This window comes from Gymnoscopelus braueri (genome assembly GCF_963280865.1).
Source record: "Gymnoscopelus braueri genome assembly, chromosome: 8".
In the NCBI taxonomy this organism is placed as follows: domain Eukaryota; kingdom Metazoa; phylum Chordata; class Actinopteri; order Myctophiformes; family Myctophidae; genus Gymnoscopelus; species Gymnoscopelus braueri.
In genome coordinates this window covers 35,942,195-35,961,531 of record NC_137609.1, presented here as the reverse complement: position 1 = coordinate 35,961,531, position 19,337 = coordinate 35,942,195, and the positions used below count along the sequence as shown (strand labels likewise).

At 43.2% G+C, this 19,337-nt stretch overlaps 1 protein-coding gene across 1 annotated transcript in view; it reads left to right on the top strand.

The window, feature by feature from the left end:
* LOC308091142 (glucocorticoid receptor-like) overlaps positions 1–16,356 on the top strand; it is a 116,285-nt gene extending 99,929 nt beyond the window's left edge. The window contains exons 6-10 of the mRNA XM_080436522.1: positions 1,559–1,861; positions 5,806–5,950; positions 6,418–6,548; positions 11,112–11,269; positions 14,288–16,356. Of these exons, the coding sequence (XP_080292648.1) occupies positions 1,559–1,861; positions 5,806–5,950; positions 6,418–6,548; positions 11,112–11,269; positions 14,288–14,440 (890 nt within the window). The 3' untranslated portion in view covers positions 14,441–16,356. The remainder of the gene's footprint in view (positions 1–1,558; positions 1,862–5,805; positions 5,951–6,417; positions 6,549–11,111; positions 11,270–14,287) is intronic.
* Positions 16,357–19,337: the final 2,981 nt, after the last annotated feature.

The following is a 19,337-nucleotide window of genomic DNA, read 5'->3' as shown; positions in this document are numbered from 1 at the left end:
AAATGTCCCCACAAGTATAGTAGAATTTGATGAACAGACATTGTGGGGACCCATGTCTTGGTCTTCACAAGATAAATGGTTATTTCATGGTTTTAAAAAAAAGATTTGGTGAGATAGGCTTACAATTAGATTCAGGTTGGGGCTAGTGTTAGGATTAGGCATTTAGAGGTTGGGTTGAGGGGTTAGGACTGTGGCCCTATCTTGCTCGCCGCCTTCCCCCTTATCCCTAAACTTTCTTGCCAATTTTTACTATTTTGAAGAAAAAAAAATTGGCGATCTACAAGCTCACAACGTGAGCTTGTAGAGCTTGTAGGGTTAACAATTTTTTTTTTTTAAATGCCCTCACAAGTATAGTAATTTTGTGTGTGTGTGTGTGTGTGTGTGTGTGTGTGTGTGTGTGTGTGTGTGTGTGTGTGTGTGTGTGTGAGAGAGGTTTGATAGACGTCAGTGCATCAGCAGACAACCTCACCTAGACTCCCACCAGAAAAGCTCTTAGTTGCCATAGAGACTGCGGCAGAGGGAATTAAGAGAGAGAGAGAGAGTGTATGGGGAAAATATATTTTTTTCCGACTCCCTACAGGTTTTTTCTTATTTGTTTTTGTTCAAAAGATCCCGAGAAAATCCATACATTATATGACAAAACTGTTTGTGCTGTCGATGCACTATGTACTGTTGAAAAGAACAAGAAAATATGCTGTTAGTCAACTAACAAAGCCTGAAGTCTTTGTAAGATGACAGAGCCTGATGTAAAAGTCAACACCCTCTTATCTATGGCTTAGCTAACAGTGGTTCTCAAAGTGGGGTCCAGGGAACCCCAGGGGGTCCTTGAAGTTCCCAGCAAAATTCTCCTACTTTGTCCCTGACGATGCAAGTTGGGAAGGCATGCGCCAGCGCCCCCCCCCCCCCCTCAGTTATGCAATACCATTGTCAACATACCTGTCTTACCCGTCTGTCTGTGTCCCTTTTATGCCCATATATGGGAGACCGTGTCTGCCTGTCTGTTTAGCCGTTTAGCTAATTGCTCTGACAGAGTTGTGCAGGATAGTCCTTAGTTCATAGTTGACAAGATATACGCATTCACATCGAAACTTAAAGGGATAGTTCACCCCATGGAGACTTTAATTCATGGATTTTTGGGGGTTTTCTCGCATTCCTAAGACAATCATTTGTTCCGGTAGGAGACACAAATGTCTCTTCATCAAATTATTGTCTTAGGAATGCAACAAAAACAAAAAAATATCCATGAATTCAAGTCTCCATGAGGTGACTAATCGATAGAAAAAAAGTCATTTTGGGGGTGAACTAACCCTTTAACATAGTGGTTGAGGATTATTTTGCACATGAAGTCCTGCCACCAGAAATGAACAGATATTAGAATTATTTGTTATGTTATAAATCTCTCTCTCTCTCTTCTCTCTCTCTCTCCCCCCCTCTCTCTCTCTCTTCTCTCTCTCTCTCTCTCTCTCTCCCTCTCTCTCTCTCTCTCTCTCTCTCTCTCTCTCTCTCTCTCTCTCTCTCTCTCTCTCTCTCTCTCTCTCTCTCCCCCTCACGCACACAGCGAGGAAAAACAAGAAGCTGATCAAACTGAAGGTGCAGCAGACCACCACCTCGCCGGAGGCCCCGGGCGGCAGTAGTGCCGCCGTCGCCAACACCAACAACATGGTGATGCCCGTCATCCCCAAGTCCATGCCCCAGCTGGTGCCCACCATGCTGTCCCTGCTCAAGGCCATCGAGCCGGAGATCATCTACTCGGGCTACGACAGCACGCTGCCCGACACCTCCACCCGACTCATGACCACGCTCAACAGGCTGGGCGGACAGCAGGTCATCTCGGCCGTCAAGTGGGCCAAGTCACTGCCAGGTAACCACCAGTGGTGTAAAGTAACTAAAGTAATTTAGGATTTAGATTTTTTTTTTAATCAGCCTCAGGTCTTAACACATTAACCGCCAAGAACGTAGTCCTACGGTCCGTTAAATCCAACTGTTAAGCGCCGAGACCGTAGCCCTACGGTCCACGGTCTTTTCGCGCTATTCACTTCCGGGTCCACTTTCGGAATTTTTTTGATCCACTTCCGTTTCCGGTTTGATGACCGGAAATAGAATTATTTGGGATCCGGTTTTGACGATCACGCCCGCTCCCATTCTACAGACGAAACTGAAACTCAATTCTCTTCCTGTAGTTTTTTCTCCTCGCATTTCACTGTTTAACGTAATCCGCTCTAACTACAACATGGATGCCCCGTTTGACACGCGATCTTCACTGGGAGATACAGGGAGATCTCGCGGATGTAAACAGACCGTGTAGAGCTCAATCTTAAGGATTTTAACAAGATCTATGGCGACATGAAAAAAACAAAAAAAACAACAAAAACACCTTGGCACTGGTGAGTACATTATGAGATTAACCTCTGGCGGTCGATGTGTTAATGGGTTAAATACCCCCGAATGTTCTACTGTCGACCCCGAAGTTTTCACCAAAGTAAAGAAATGTGCCACGCCAACATTAACACAGTAGGACAGGGACGGCAAAGTACCAGTTAAGTCCAACATTTTATTAGATTGTATTGAAGTCTCCCTGGGATGGCGGTGGTGTGGGTTGGATTGAATTTGACCTGTTCAACCGTTGCTATGTTCTAATCTTGAGAAAGGAGGCACATGATGTGGTTAATCACCCCAAGTATTCCATGGGAGCCGCGGTGCCCCTGATGTACTGTAGCCTCCAGCTGGGACAAAAAACACCAGGTTTATAGTAGCCTGTCATGGAGGCCAACATGTCCCCTTCATGCAAAGGTTCTGCAGTTCCACCCCTGAGAGAAGGTTGTTACTTGTACCTAGTTGTACCCCTTAGAGAAGGCTGTTACTTATACCTAGTTGTACCCCTGAGAGAAGGCTGTTAGTTGTACCTAGTTGTACCCCCGAGAGAAGGCTGTTACTTGTACCTAGTTGTACCCCTGAGAGAAGGCTGTTAGTTGTACCTAATTGTACCCCTGAATGAAGGTTTGTTACTGTAGTTGTACCCCTGAGAGAAGGCTGTTAGTTGTACCTAGTTGTACCCCTGAGAGAAGGCTGTTAGTTGTACCTAATTGTACCCCTGAATGAAGGTTGTTACTGTAGTTGTACCCCTGAGAGAAGGCTGTTAGTTGTACCTAGTTGTACCCCTGAGAGAAGGCTGTTAGTTGTACCTAGTTGTACCCCTGAGAGAAGGCTGTTAGTTGTACCTAATTGTACCCCTGAATGAAGGTTTGTTACTGTAGTTGTACCCCTTAGTGAAGCCTGTTAGTTGTACCTAGTTGTACCCCTGAGAGAAGGTTGTTAGTTGTACCTGCTAATAGCTCATACAACATGTAAATATCCCTGTGTGTTACTACCCGTAACTACCTGTTAACTGTTTTTAATTGTATTTATTACTTAGTTGTATAAATTTTTCTGTGTCTGTCCTGTTTCTCAACTGTGGTACTGCCATGACAGATACATTTCCCCCATGTGATCAATAAAGGTCTATCTAGTCTATCTAGTCTGTCTAGCTAGCTAGCCACCAGACAGCAGCGATATCAGGCTTGAGTGATGAAAGCTATGACATTGGGTTGCTAGTCTGACCCCCACAAACAGAGTGTGTGTGTGTGTGTGTGTGTGTGTGTGTGTGTGTGTGTGTGTGTGTGTGTGTGTGTGTGTGTGTGTGTGTGTGTGTGTGTGTGTGTGTGAGACCGCTTAGTGTTGGTGCTGTGTTAGTGTGTGTGTGAGTGTGGTCCTGAGTGTCTGGCAGGCCGCCCAGAAAGCAGGGAAGGAATGCAGTCTGTCTTACATAACTCTAAACCTCGTGGGTTTGAACTGAAGACTAAATACCTGAGGGGGATTTTTTTTTTACTCTACTGTACTTCCTCTTTTGAAGTCTCAAACCAAACCAAACATAACATTAGAACACAATTAAAATCCAGTTTGGAACGTTTACTTTACTCTCTCTCTCTCTCTCTCTCTCTCTCTCTCTCTCTCTCTCTCTCTCTCTCTCTCTCTCTCTCTCTCTCTCTCTCTCTCTCTCTCTCTCTCTCTCTCTCTCTCTCTCTCCCTCAACACTACTGTAAGGCTTTGACATGGCTTTGAGGTCAATCTATCTGTGTTTATGTCTCTACTATATATATCGTCGGGCGGAAACCTCATATGTCTGAAAGTGTTACTTTTCAGGATTCAAATTCAAATGTGGCAAAAATAGCAGATCGACAAGTAGATCTGCTATTTTTTCTACTTTTGTCTGACACTGTAGTATGATGAAGTAGGGTATTCATTTACGGAAAATCATTTTAAAAAAAGTAAAATAATGGAGATATGTACAAGGGTTCTGCCCGACAACAACAATATGTATCAACACAGTAGGCTGGGCTATATTCTGCTGTTCAAACAATACTTGGAAAAAACATTTCTAAATGATACACCTCCTAAAATACTACGTTTTGTACACTCTCGTCTATGGAAAACGTATATTTTTGCTCCAAAATGTCACTCTAGCAAGGGTGTGAAAAAAAGACCAACGGTGTTGCACTTTTTTATGAATGTTCAGCTCAGGGAATTGGATTGGCGTTTAAAAGCTCTCTTAAAGGCATGCACGCCGAGTGCCCCGTAGGTCTGTCATTGTTGGTGCGATTGCTGTGAGTGACTGCTATTCTGCCATTCATATTCATAGAGGATAGCACAGCACTCACAGGAATGTCCTTCAAGGGCTTTTATGGGCCGTTCTGCGTGTTTATACCAACTGAATACGAGAGTGCCTGAAGTGGCATGTGTAACTTAAAGGGATAGTTCACCCCCAAAATGACTTTTTTTTCCTATCGATTAGTCACCCCATGGAGACTTGAATTCATGGATATTTTTGTAGTTTTTGTCGCATTAATTTGATGACCGGCAGCGGTTCCGGTAGGAGACACAAAGAGTCTCAGAGGCAAAGGAAACCAAAGTGCTGCTTGTGGTGAGGCAGACTAGGGGAAAAATACTGAGGCACTCCGTCTTCAGGTGAAAAAATATGGATATATTTTAGCAGATGAGCAAGGCAACAGCTGACCGACGCGTTTCGACACTTAGGTCTTCAACAGGGTCTTAACAATCAGGGTGATTAGTCACTCTTTAAGTACAGGTTGTGGGTGGTAATCAAGTCACTCCGACCAATGAAAGCATTACACACACAGATGACGTCATCATATGCAAAATAAATGAAAATAATACATAATATGCAAAAAAAATCATAATACTTGCACACCATAATTGAGTGATATGCCGTTAAGTACATTTTCTCAAGTTCTGTACCTAAGTTTGAGGTACTTATTTTTTACTTTACTGGAGTATTTTCCAATTTTCTACTTTTGCCTCTACTCCGCCACATCTTGGAGGCAAATATTGTAAATAGTTTTACTCCACTACAATTATTTGAAAACTTTTAGTTTATTTTACATTTCGCTATTCGAAAATAGCTGATCTGCAAAGCTTGTAGGTCAGTTATTTTTGAAAGATTTTGAAAACGTTTGAAATGGGACATTTTGCATAATGAGCACTTTTACCTTTGATACTTTATGTATTTTGAGGGAACTGACTTTAAATTGGCTTTGTGTGGAAGCGCGTGTGTGTGTGTGTGTGTGTGTGTTTTACATAGATTGTGCAATACATTCACCCATTCACACACACACATTCATACACCGATGGCGGAGGAAACCATGCAAGGCACCAACCTGCTCGTCGGGAGCAATTAGGGGTTCAGCGTCTTGCTCAAGGACACTTTGGCACTAACTCTCTATGTATGTGTGTGTGTTTGTATGTGTCCAGGCTTCCGTAACCTGCACCTGGACGACCAGATGACGCTGCTCCAGTGCTCCTGGCTCTTCCTCATGTCGTTCAGCCTGGGCTGGCGCTCCTATGAGCAGTGTAACGGCAGCATGCTCTGCTTCGCCCCGGACCTCGTCATCAACAAGTACGTAACTGCACTAACAGTGGTTCTCAAACTTTTTCATGACAAGGGACCCACAAATTGATATGTATTTGGCCGCGGACCCCCCCCCCCATCTGAAAAAGGTTTTGTGCCAAGGACCCCCAGAAGAGAATATTTGTGGTTAAAAAAATAGCTAAATTATATAAAAAAAACATTTTCGATATTTTTCACAAAATGTTTCACAAAAATAGCAGATGTACAAGCTTGCAGTGCAAAAACAGTAGATCTACAAGCTCACAGTGCGTCACTTCGTGCCGCGCTGTGATCTTGTAGATCTGCTGTTTTTGAATAGCACACCTAGTGACTGCACCTTCCAACAGAACAGAACATGATAAACTATCTATGTAAGTGCTCAAAACAAGTGTTATTATTTTAACTGTGGTCTTTTCTTATGTCTTTCTTCCCTCCGTTCTTCTTTGTTTCCCTCCTTCCTTCCTCTCCTCCTCCAGAGAGCGTATGAAGCTGCCTTACATGACGGAGCAGTGTGAGCAGATGCTGAAGATCTCCAATGAGTTTGTGCGTCTGCAGGTGTCCTATGACGAATACCTGTGTATGAAGGTCCTGCTGCTGCTCAGCACAGGTAACTGACTAACTGACTGTTCTATGTGTCTATGTCAGTGGTTCTCAAACTTTTTCATGTCAAGGACCCCCAAAATGATATGTATTTGGCTGCGGACGCCCCACCCCCCCCCCATCTCAAAAATACTTTGCGCCAGGGATTTTTCAAAAATAGCACGGCACTCGGTGCCGCTCTATGAGCTTGTAGATCTACTATTTTTGAATAGCCAAAGTATAATGGTTAAAGTTGTTAAAGCTGGGGACTACCTGGTACCCGCCCAATGACCGCTGGGGGTCCGCGGACCCCACTTTGAGAACCAATGGTCTCTATGTCATTGGTTCTCAAACTTTTCATGTCAAGGACCCTAAATTGATATATATTTGGCCGCGCGGACCCCCATTTGAAAATGTTTTGTGTCAAGGAAGGACCCCCTCCCCCCAGAAGAGAAGATGTGGTTAAAATGATTGTGATGCTACATTAAAGGGATAGTTCACCCAAAACATTGCTCTTTTTCTATCGATTAGTTACCCCATGGAGACTTGAATTAATGGGTATTTTTTGTTTTTGTCGCATTCCTAAGCCAATACTTTGATGACCAGCGGACCGGTGGGCAGCGGTTCCGGTAGGAGACACAAAGGAGACTCTTTGAGCCTCCTACCGGAACCGCTGCCGGTCATCAAATTATTGGCTTAGGAATGCGATTTTCAGATTTTGGGGGTGAACTATCCCTTTAACTACTTTAGCTGGGGACCTCTAGTGCTGCTGGTTTTATGTCCTACCAGGACCGCTAGTACTTTTCTATCCTGCCAGGACCTCTAGCATGCACTGCTGGTTTTATGGCCTTCCAGATCAAGAGTTATCTGAGTTATAGAAGTGATTAATCTCGGCTCTATAACTGGTCTCATTGTCAGGTTAAAAGGCCTATCAGAGCCACATCATCTGCAAATATGATCATTGTACAGTTATCCTAATGATTAACAATGATTAGTCACTGGTATACAGTGTGATCAGCCCGGGTGAGAGGACACAGCCTTGTGATCTCTGTCGGTTGGAAACCTCATATGTACACAACTGTTACTTTTCAGGATTACAAAATAAATAAATAGCAAAAGTAGCAGATGCAAGTTCAAAACGCGCAATATTTTCCTCTGAGATGTAGTGGAGTAGAAGTTCAGCAAATTGGAAATACTCCAGTAAAGTAAAGAATACCTCAAAATGGTGCTTAAGTACAGTACTTGAAATGTACTTAGTTACTTTACACCACTAGCGTTAATTTACGAAAATAACACAACAAGTTAGAATATGGAGATGAGAGGTTTCTGCCCCCGACACCAAGGATAACATGATCTTCTCACAATGTCCTGTGAGCTTGTACGGTAGATACAGGGCTGTGTTTCCGGCGTGGTCCGGTCCTCTGTGAGTCCAGGCCAACCATTGTCTTCATTCCGTGCCACACCTCCCTGCTCTTTTAGCTTTGTACCTCCCTCTGTGTTTGCTTTATTTTGCATCTGTATCAAGGTTATAATAGTTTTGGGATTTTTCATTTTAGTTTAGTTTTAGTTCGTTTTGATTATAATTTTTTTGATTAGTGGAGTAGAAGTAAAAGTACAGAAAATTGGAAATACTCAAGTACAGTACAAATACCTCAAAATTGGACGTAAGTACAGCACTTAAGTAAATGTACTTAGTTACTTTACACCACTGTTCCGCACCAACCACTAACCCTAAACTGAGGGAACATAGGGCAGAGGGAACCATGGGCATGACGCCCCATTTGATTTCCTTGGCATTCTACTGTCAAATCAAACTTGTAGGTCCTCTATTTTTGCTAGGCTACATACATGCTACATACATGCTATGCACTGCATGAGGAGAAATATTGACTGCTCAACATGGCTGACTGAAATTGTGATTAAGCTACGCAATTACAGCACTTGTTCCCACTGATTTGCTACATTTGAGATGCTACATATGTTTGTCTTTTTAAAACGGAAATTGCATTTCCATGTGGAGCAGTCAGTGGTTTTTATTTTGTATAACCTGGGGAGCAATTTACAAGCCAGACGGGCTTGTCAACACCTTTATTACGAAATATGACCATATTTTTTACAAAGACAGGAATACTAGGCTACCAATTCTCCAGCACAAAAACACCCTGTCAAATGAAAAACATCTCTCACTAACTCCGTTATTACAAAAGAATAAATCCCACCAGGGCCTTCTCTCTACATGTTTCCCCTATGTCATCGCCATTGGGGCAGAAACCTTGTATCTCCATATTTCATGTTTTTTTCTTCTTATTTTTTTGTAATGAATGCCCTGTTTTATACTAACATGCTTTTCGCCTATAATAACATGCCCAAAATATGGACGCCAGGTTGAAAGTGGATACAGTGCTGTAAGTCTGTCTGTGGGTATAAATATTTAACCAGTGCAAAGTGTTAAAGGAGTAGTTCAGCCAAAAAAAAAACATTTTCTATCAATTACACACCCCATGAAGCATTAAATTCATGGAGATTTTTTTTGTTTTTGTCGCATTCCTAAGCCAATAATTTGGTTGCCGGTGGAAAGATGCTAATGTATCCGGTAGGATACTCAAAGGAAAACATTTAAAAAATTATTGGCTCAGGGATGCGTAAAAAATGTAAAAATCTCCATGAATTTAAGGCTTCATGGGGTGTGTAATTGATAGAAAATAAGATTTTTTTGGGTGAACTATTTCTTTAACAAGAGCTTGTGACTAAAATAATAACTTCCTTGGAAACATACAAGGTTTCTGCCAGACAGCAACAATGTGCTCTCTCTTCCAAACATTACTACTATCCGTCTAGTTTCCCCTCTCTCCCTCTCAGCTTCCCTGCTGTGTGAAATGAAAGTATATTGCAGAGATAGTACACACACACACACACACACCCCCACGCACGCACGCACACACACACACAATCGCTGTCTCCCAGTGGTGGAAAAAGTACTCAAATGTTTTACTTAAGTAAAAGTATCAATATTGCAATGTAGAAGTACTCTGTTACAAGTAAAAGTCCGGAATTCAAAATTGACTTGAATAAAAGTACTAAAGTATTGGTATCAAAATGTTCTTAAAGCACCAAAAGTAAAAAGTACTAAAATGTTTGAAAATAGCAGATCTACAAGCTCACAACGCGTCTTGAGCTTGTAGATCGGCTATTTTCAAATAGCCTATCTATAAAATAGGGCTAAAGTTGTTAATGTATGTTTCATAATGTAATATATTTATATCTGCAAAGTAGCTAGTAACTAAAGTTTTCAAATAATTTTAGTGAAGTAAAAGTACAATATTTGCCTCTGAGATGTAGTGGAGTAGAAGTAAAAGTATAGACAATTGGAAATACTCTGGTAAAGTAATAGTAGGCTACCTCAAAATTGTACTTAAGTAAATGTACTTAGGCTAGTTACTTTACACCACTGCTGTCTCCTAGCCAACTCAGCAAACATGGATTGGAGAGAGGCCTTGGGTTGCTCTAACTATGGTATGCTTCATCTATGTGATTATGGAAATACGACAGTGTTTCTAAGCCCTGCGCTGCACTCTGTGGCTTTGCATAATCTAGGCTCGGGTTGACAGTGGTTTTTGCCCTGGGCAGAAGGCCAGGGCTTCTGCTTGGCCCAGGCCTAAAAACACGTGGGTGGATGAATCCGACCCTCATGCCCCGCGGTGCAAGCGTTCTCTTTCACGCGGCAACTAGTGGCTGGATCTCTGAAATTTGTCGGCTATTTTTGTATATATTTTGCTAGCCAAATTTGAGTTTCAGAATAGAACGGAGGCTCCAGCCAAAGTGTCTGGTTAAAAAGGCAGAGTCGACCGGTGTTTGTTTGTACTGTATGGCTGCAATATCTGGAGCGGTGGTTCCCCAAACACTGTAGCTCAAGACCCAAAAGAGAAATTAGATGTTTGCCCGGGACACAAGCTAGTGAAAATGGCAGATCTACAAGCTCGCAACGCGGCGCAGATAGATCTGCTATTTTCACTATTTCTTAAAAAGAAAAATCATTTATTTATGGAAATTATTAGATTTTTTCATTTTATTCATGAAATACTTTTCAAAAATGTTGGAATTGTTTTTAATTGATGAAAAGTAACAATTTATTTTGTTTAAACTTTTTAAAATCATGTAAGACACGGAAAAAAGGAGATTTACTCCCGACCCATAAAAATGTGCCCGTGACCCAAAGATTGTAGATCTTGTATAGTTTTAATGTACAGATTATTAATGTTTTGATATTATACTGTTTAGACTGTATAGGTAGTTGGTTTACCTATGATCCTAGATTACTATTTCTATGCATCTGATGTATTACCTCGCATTTGCCGCTCTGGATTAAGAGCGCCTGCTAAATGCTTAAATTGTAAATTGAGCGATTGGCTGTCTCTGTGTATCCACCCGCTGATCCTTGAGCGAGAATCCTGGCGATGTGTCGATCCAACTCGTCTCGTTAAGTCCTTTATCCAGACAAATGTTTACAAGTCATACTGAAGATGTCTTCTATGCCTGTGTGTGTGTGTGTGTGTGTGTGTGTGTGTGTGTGTGTGTGTGTGTGTGCGTGCAGTCCCAAAGGATGGTCTGAAGAGCCAGGCGGTGTTTGATGAGATCAGGATGTCGTACATCAAGGAGCTGGGCAAGGCCATCGTCAAGAGAGAGGAGAACTCTAGTCAGAACTGGCAACGCTTCTACCAGCTCACCAAGCTACTGGACTCTATGCAGGAGGTGAGACGCACGCACGCACGCACGCACGCACGCACGCACGCACGCACGCAGGCAGGCAGGCAGGCAGGCAGGCAGGCAGACAGACAGACAGACAGACAGACAGACAGACAGACACACAGTCACACAGTCACACACAAATCGACTGTGTACAGACTGAACAAGTCACTAGAGTCCATGCAAAGGTTAGAAACACGCACACACGCACGCACACACACACGCACGCACGCACGCGCGCAGACAGACAGACAGACAGACAGACAGACAGACAGACAGACAGACAGACAGACAGACAGACAGACAGACAGACAGACAGACAGACAGACAGACAGACAGACAGACAGACAGACAGACAGACAGACAGACAGACAGACAGACAGACAGACAGACAGACAGACAGACAGACACAAATCGACTGTGTACAGACTGAACAAGTCACTAGAGTCCATGCAAAGGTTAGAAACACGCACGCTCGCACGCACACACAAAATACATTCTCTTTCTGTGCACATGTTGTGTGATTGAACTCTATACCCTATACAGAATCAGCTTTATTGTCACATTTCTTCTGTTTGCAGAAGTAAAAAGGTGGGTGATTGTATCGTTATTTCCATAGAGAAAAAAAAAAGGGAAGAAGAGGAGGGGGGGGGGGGGGTGGCAAGGGGGGAAGGAGATCAACAAGAAAACAAAAAACGAATTATCTACACATGGTACCTGAGATAAGATATAATGGTGCGTGAGCAGCATAGCAGCAGATGTATACTGTGCATGATATAGTTAAGGTGCTACAAAAACACGCACAAAAAGACAAAAGTCTTTGACATGGGATTAAGGTGCACGTGTCGACCACATAATCCACATAAAGTAGACTGACACTGGTTAAGGGTGAGGTTGTTCTCCTGGCACCAAAGTGCCAGTGAGTTGATCTCATCTCTAGATCTCATCTCAGACTCGTCATTGTTGACGATGCGACCTATCACTGTCGTGTCGTCCGCGTACTTTATGATGGTGTTGGAGTCATGTGTGGCTGTGCAGTCATATGTACAGGGAGTAGGGGAGAGGGCTCAGCACGCATCCTTGGGGTGCTCCAGTGTTGAGGGTCAGGGGGTCAGATGTGATGCTGCCCATTCTCACCACCTGATGTCGGTTTGACAGGAAGTCCTGTATCCAGTCACACATGCTTGGGTGTAGCCCTAGGTCTCTGAGCTTTGTGTCAAGTTTTGCTGGGACAATGGTGTTGAATGCTGAGCTGTAGTCCACGAACAGCATACGTACATATTTGTCCTTCAGCAGCTTGTTGTCCATGTGCAAGAGGACGGTGTGGAGAGCCATGACAATAGTGTCATCGGTGGATCTGTTTTTGCGGTATGCAAACTGCCACTGGTCCAGCGAGGCAGGTAGCGGGGAGCTGATGTATTCCCTCACCAGCTTCTAAAAGCATTTGCTGACTATCGGGGTGAGAGCGACTCCAGTCTCCAGTCATTCAGGCATGTATGTCCCTTTGCCCTTTTTGGGGATGGGCACAATGGTTGACATTTTGAAACCTGCAGGGACCACACAGCCTGGGAGAGGGAGAGATTGAAGATGTCAGCGAAATTACCCGCCAGCTGGTCTGCACATGCTTTAAGGACCCGGCCTGGAATCCCATAAGGTCCCGCCGCCTTCTGGATGTTGATCCGTGTGAAGGCTGTGGCACGCCATCCTCAGAGATGGTTAGAGGGCTGGTCTCCTCTGCTGGTGCTGCTGATGGCCCGCTTGGCTGCCGCGGTTGGACCTGGTCTCGAACCGGCCGTAGTAGGTGTTCAGTTACTTGGGGAGGGAGGCAGGCGGGTTCACTTCACTTCTGTTTTTTGCTTTTCCGTCCGTCAAGGTGTATACCGCCTACCACGTGCCCCTGATGTCGCCACTATTGAATTGGTCTTCCATCTTTGCAGTGTAGGCCTTTTTCACCTTCCTGATGGCGCTGTTTAGGGCTCCCCCAGTCAGTCTGGTAAAAACAGGATTATAGAGAGAGACTGTATCCTCACTCCTCAGACCAGGTTCGGACCTCCTTCTCAACGACCGGCTCCCTTTTAAGCCTTTGTTTGTAGGCCGGTAGCAGCTGGATGGAATAGTGGTCAGAGCTTCCAAGCGGTGGACAGCGGAGAGCTTTGTATCCATCTTTGAAGGGTGTGTAGCAGTGGTCAAGAATATTGTCACCACGGACGCTGCAGGTGACATGCTGGTGGAATTTAGGGGAAAACCTTTTTAGATCATTCCGGATGAAGTCACCTAAGCATATGATTGCACAATTCTGCACTGATAGCCTGGTGTAATTCCCTCATTGCTGTGTCCTTGTTGGCTCCCGGATGGATGTAAACAGCGGCTACAATCACAACGCTAAAGTCACGTGGTAGATAGAAAGGACGGCAGGCTATCGTCAAAAGTTCAAGGTCTGGTGAGCAGAGGCTTTCCAGGATTTTAACAGTGGAGGATTTTCGGCAAAAAAGTCCTGAATTTGGTGTGTGATCGCTTTGCTGATGTTCAAAAGTTCAATAAATGCCATACACACACAGGTGCATTTCAGAAATATTTGAGTTGTTTTTCAGAGAGTCTCTATTTGTTCCACATTGTAACATTGTGTGCACAGTGGTCTAGTATGTTCCATATTGCAAGTGGTGCATAGTAGTCTAGTATGGAATTGATTCACTCTGTGAATACCTTGGCACCCAGCAGAGCCTCCTGCTGAGTTTTGTGTCTGTCTCTTTGCCTCTCTCTCTCTCTTTACCTCTCTCTCTCTTTACCTCTCTCTCTCTCTCTCTCTTTGAGCTGTATTGTGCAATGCCATCGTGCAAATTTCAACAAAACATCAATGATGAAACAGTTTTGATAAAACAAGTCATTTCATACACTGTGTGTGTGTGTGTGTGTGTGTGTGTGTGTGTGTGTGTGTGTGTGTGTGTGTGTGTGTGTGTGTGTGTGTGTGTGTGTGTGTGTGTGTGTGTGTGTGTGTGTGTGTGTGTGTGTGTGTTTGTCTTCCAGATGGTGGAGGGCCTCCTGCAGATCTGCTTCTACATCTTTGTGAACAAGTCGCTGAGCGTGGAGTTCCCCGAGATGCTGGCGGAGATCATCACCAACCAGATACCAAAATTCAAAGACGGGAGTGTCAAGCCACTACTGTTTCATCAGAAATGACTGCCTTAAAGAAAACTGTGAATGCCTTAAAAGAAAAAATACACACACACACACAAAACACGCCCCCCTGCTAAACCACCCGTCCGTCAAGCGAGCCCCCTGCACCCCCTCAGAGATATCCAACCTTCACGTCCGTTCAACCAGAGACACCGTCCATGGCCAACAGTCCACAGATAAACGGCTCCTACTACTGCTGCGCAAAGCCTGATTTATGCTAAGTTGCACGCAGGTGTCAGACGCAGGAGATGGCAGATATCGTTGCTGTCGGGCAGAAACCTCTTATCTCCATATTTTTGGTGTTTCTCCGTAAATTAATGCCCTACTTGATCATACTACAGCGTCACTCAAAAGCACCAAACGTAGCAGATCCGCAAGCTTGTAGATCTGCTACTTTTGCTGCTTTTCAATTTGAATCCTGAAAAGTAACAGTTTTGGACATACAAGGTTTCCACCCGACAGAGACGATATACACGCTCGCAATCCTGGGAATTGGAAGTGCTTGTGAGCTTGTATATCTGCTATATTAGGCGGCCCGACACCCGTGCGACAAGTATAACTCCGACTCAACCCCGCCCCATGGACTTCAATTCCCAGGATTCGCCACCGCACAGGAAGACAAATGTAACCGAAGGTTTTCTCTTGTGTCTTATTTCCAAAAAAGGACTCCCGTTGGACACAGAAGGGAGACATGGCCGGAAAGTTGAGTGAGAAAGGACACTGGGAGGAAGACCATGTTGTTTTGTTTTATTTCTATCTGCTGGAACCGAGACCTTTTTCTTTTGGACGATGGAAATGTTTCAGCTGTGAAATCAAGTCATCATCTGTCGTGACAAACATTTGACAAAATCTTTTTTGTTGTTTAATTAATCCGGCCAACGGGGAGAAATAGGAGATTGGGGATTTGATTTTATGCATACATGCTCATCAAACCATACACAACCACGGCACACACACACACATGCGCGCGCGTGTGGAACGCAGAACATACTCACCGAAATGTTTACACATCTGAAAAGGGAAAACTTGTGCCTTTTTTTAAACAAAAACCCATTGCTTTTGGCTTTTCGTGCTCCTCCTACAGTATAGCTGTTCTCTCTAAACTGTCCAGTATTTTGTGTGAGAATCGATCTCTTTTCATATTTCATCTGTTTGTTTTATTGTTTGTTCATTGCGCTGGCAATTTGAGTTCACACACTCTCTCTCTCTCTCTCTCCGAAAGCCAATTTGAATCGAATATTTTATCGACGACTTTTAGAGGTACAAGCAGTACAATGAGTTAAAAAAAATACACCAAATGGATGACACAAAAAAGCCAAAAGCTTGTTTCCATTGTGGCCCAATCCTATGGCTTTTTTTTTTTTGATTGCCGTTTGTGTCAGCTCACAATGTTATGCAATATATATATACAATGTTGTGATCGCTCTCAAGCAATCTGTGGTTTCCTGGCCGATATAGAAAGTAGCAGACTTCAGTGTGTCGACTTCCCCTTTAGGTACACGTGACGATCAGCCATCTGCTGTTTTTAACCACATGAACCCTAGCGTCAAATAAGGTCAACCAATTATTATTCAGTGTTATTCACTGGGTCAAAAGTCGAGGAAAATAAATAATAATAAGAGTGTTATGTACAGTAGGCAGGTCAGGATTTGTTGTTTGAAAAACAAAGGTTAGGCTCTTATTTACACTTTCTGAAATTAGAGCGGGGGTGTCTCTTGGACAGGACTGTCATTAAATAAAGTCTAAGGATTTATTTCACTTAACCCATGAAGACCTGAGCAGTGGTGGAAAGAGTACTACAATGTTTTACTTAAGTAAAAGTACCAATACTGCAATATAGAAATACTCTGTTACAAGTAAAAGTCCAGAATTCAAAATTTGCTTAAGCAAATGTACAAAAGTATTGGCATCAAAATGTACTTAAAGTACCAAAAGTAAAAGTACTAAAATATTTGAAAATAGCAGATCTACAAGCTCACAACGCGTCGCTATGCGACGCGTTGTGAGCTTGTAGATCGGCTATTTTCAAATAGCCTATGTATAAAATAGGTCTGAAGTGGTTAATGTATGTTTTATAATATCATAATTTATATCTGCAAAGTAACTAGTAACTGAAGTTTTCAAATAATTGTAGTGGAGTAAAAGTACAATATTTGCCTCTGAGATGTAGTGGAGTAGAAGTAAAAGTATTGGAAATCGGAAATACTCCAGTAAAGTACAAATACCTAAAAAAAATTACTTAAGTACAGTACTTAAGTAAATGTACTTAGTTACTTTCCACCACTGGACCTGAGGCCGATTCTACAACTGCAGATCAGGTTCAGATCAGAATGAGTAGTGAGCTCGTAGATCTGCTATTTTTGCCGAACATTCGCCATCAGAATGTAGGGTTCATGTGGTTAAACGATGTTTGCGCGACTACCTCCGATGGCAATGTTTTAGATCGAGGCTGGGATTTGGTTATCCCAATGCAAGCAAAGTAAAGCTTGTGACTGGAATTAGATTTTTGAAAAACGTTAATTGAATTACATTTAATGCGCAAAATATAAAAAGTAATATCTCAAAGCGCCTCTTAACGTTCATGGAACCACATAAATGTAAGTAATTTCCCCCCCTCGGGTCCAGTATTGATTTAATTGCTGTCGGGCAGAAACCTTTCATCTCCATATTTAAACTTGTCATGTTTTTTTGCGTAAATGAATGCCCTACTTCATCATTCTGCAGTGTCACACAAAAAGCAGCAAAAATACTACTTTTTGCTACTTTTTTAATTTTAATCCTGAAAAGTAACAGTTTTGGATACATGAGGTTTCCACCCGACAGCTACGGATTAAACCACATTGGAATAAAAGGGCAGGTTTATTTTTTATTATAAACAGCAGCTTTCTGCTACGTTGTCTGGATGTATTCTGCTTTCAGCCAAATACGGAAGCAAGTTTTCAATTGATTCATATTCACGGAGATTAGAGACATTTTCTTGTGTATATTTGAACAGTGATTATAGTGCTGAATGTCCTCGTTCGTATGTGATTGATTGAACGCAACGTGGCGTTCATTACTTTAGCTCCAGGGCGCTCAATTATGAGACTCCAATGATCAATCGCTCTCCCTCCCTTTCTCACTGCACCAGCTTCTATACCTGTTGAAAAACCAGTGTGTTTTGTAAAAGAGACGTAAACCCTTTTTTACTTGTAAGCTTACAAAAATGTTGCACTACTTAACCACCTTAACCCCAAATTTTCAAAAGATTTTTAAAAAATAGCCTAAATACCCGATCTACAGGGTGAGCTTATAGGTCGGCTATTTATGGCTGTTCGGCGTACAGCGAATTATATATATATATTTTCTTAACCCATTAAGACCTGAGGCCGACTCTTCAACATGCCTTCTAAATCAGTAGTTCTCACATTTTTAAGATTTTTCAAAAATGCTCAAAAATAGCAGATGTACAAGCGAAGAAGCTATTTTTGAATAGCCAACGCAAAAATCTAAAAATGACACAGATGCTTTCCCTGTTTTATTGGTGTTAATTTATTTGTCAATTTATTGGTTAGTATTTTCTACCACATTTAACAGTGTAGTGACCAGCATACGCGTGTGTGTGTGTCCTGTGAAAAGCTCGTCTTTGAGCGATTTCCTTTAAAACGATCCATTGATCCTACACCCGCACCAGCTTGACGTAAACCAGCCATGAGAGCACACCACGCGTTACCCACGTCATTGCACATGGACTTCAAAAGGACGAGGTCTCGCACCACAAATCCAACGCTGTCCCCAAAAGGCATATGGAGACTTCTTGGGACAAATGTGACCAAAACGTCAAACTGTGACTTGAAGAGGTGGCAAATAAGGCGGTGGTGCCTCCGTCGTTTTAACAGTTTTTTGGCGGATCGGCTTGGGTCTGAGAACTGGACTTCTGCATTCTTGGAGTGCAGAAGTGCCCAGGGATGCACAGTTTGACTGGAAGGTTACCCCCCTTCAAGTCACAGTTTGACGTTTGGTCAATAAGTCACAATATGACTTTTGGGGGTGAGACAGTTGTTGACAAATCACACACCGATGTTGTTGTTCTTTTTACAACTACCCGCCCCCAAAAGTCTTCCCTCTTTGTCGCACACCCCCACCAAACAACCCTTGCTGGCTAAAATGGCCGATAGCGTATAGATTTATTTCTCGTGGTTTGCTCTCTCTCTCTCTCTCTCTGCCCTACGGATTCTGATTCTCAATTGGCAGGTCACAGAGCAAAGCTAATGTGGTTGCCATAGAGACCAGTCATTTAGTGTGTTACTTAACGGCCAACGCTCGCCCCTCTCTCCCTCTCTCTCTCTCCGGGGCTGCCGGCAACACCGCCATAACAGCTGCTAATATATCGTCGCTGTTGTCGGGCAGAAACCTCTCATCTCCATATTCATTTTGTTTGTGTTTTTTCGTGAATTAACGCCCTACTTGATCATACTAACAGCGTCACACAAAAGCATCAAAAGTAGCAGAGCCACAAGCTCGAAACTTTTGAGCTTGTAGATCTGCTACTTTTGCCGTTTTTGAATTTGAATCCTGGAAAGTAACAGTTTTTGGACATATGAGGTTTCCAACCGACAGAGACGATATCCAATTAGAGCCATAATGTTTTTGATCCAGCCATTTTGTCAAAGCCCCCGTTCACTTGTAACAGCGGTGTGTGTGTGTGTGTGTGTGTGTGTGTGTGTGTGTGTGCGTGCGCGGTGCATGTCTGCTCCCCGAGAAAATAATAGGTGCTTGTTGTTTTTATTTTTATTTCTTCAGCTTTTGCCAGCTTGTGGCCTTTTTGGGGTCCGAAAAAACGACCCGGCGGGTTCAATGTTTTGTCACGGCGGTCCGTACAGGTGTGAGCGGAGGTCCCCTGCCTCGGCCCCACCTCGCC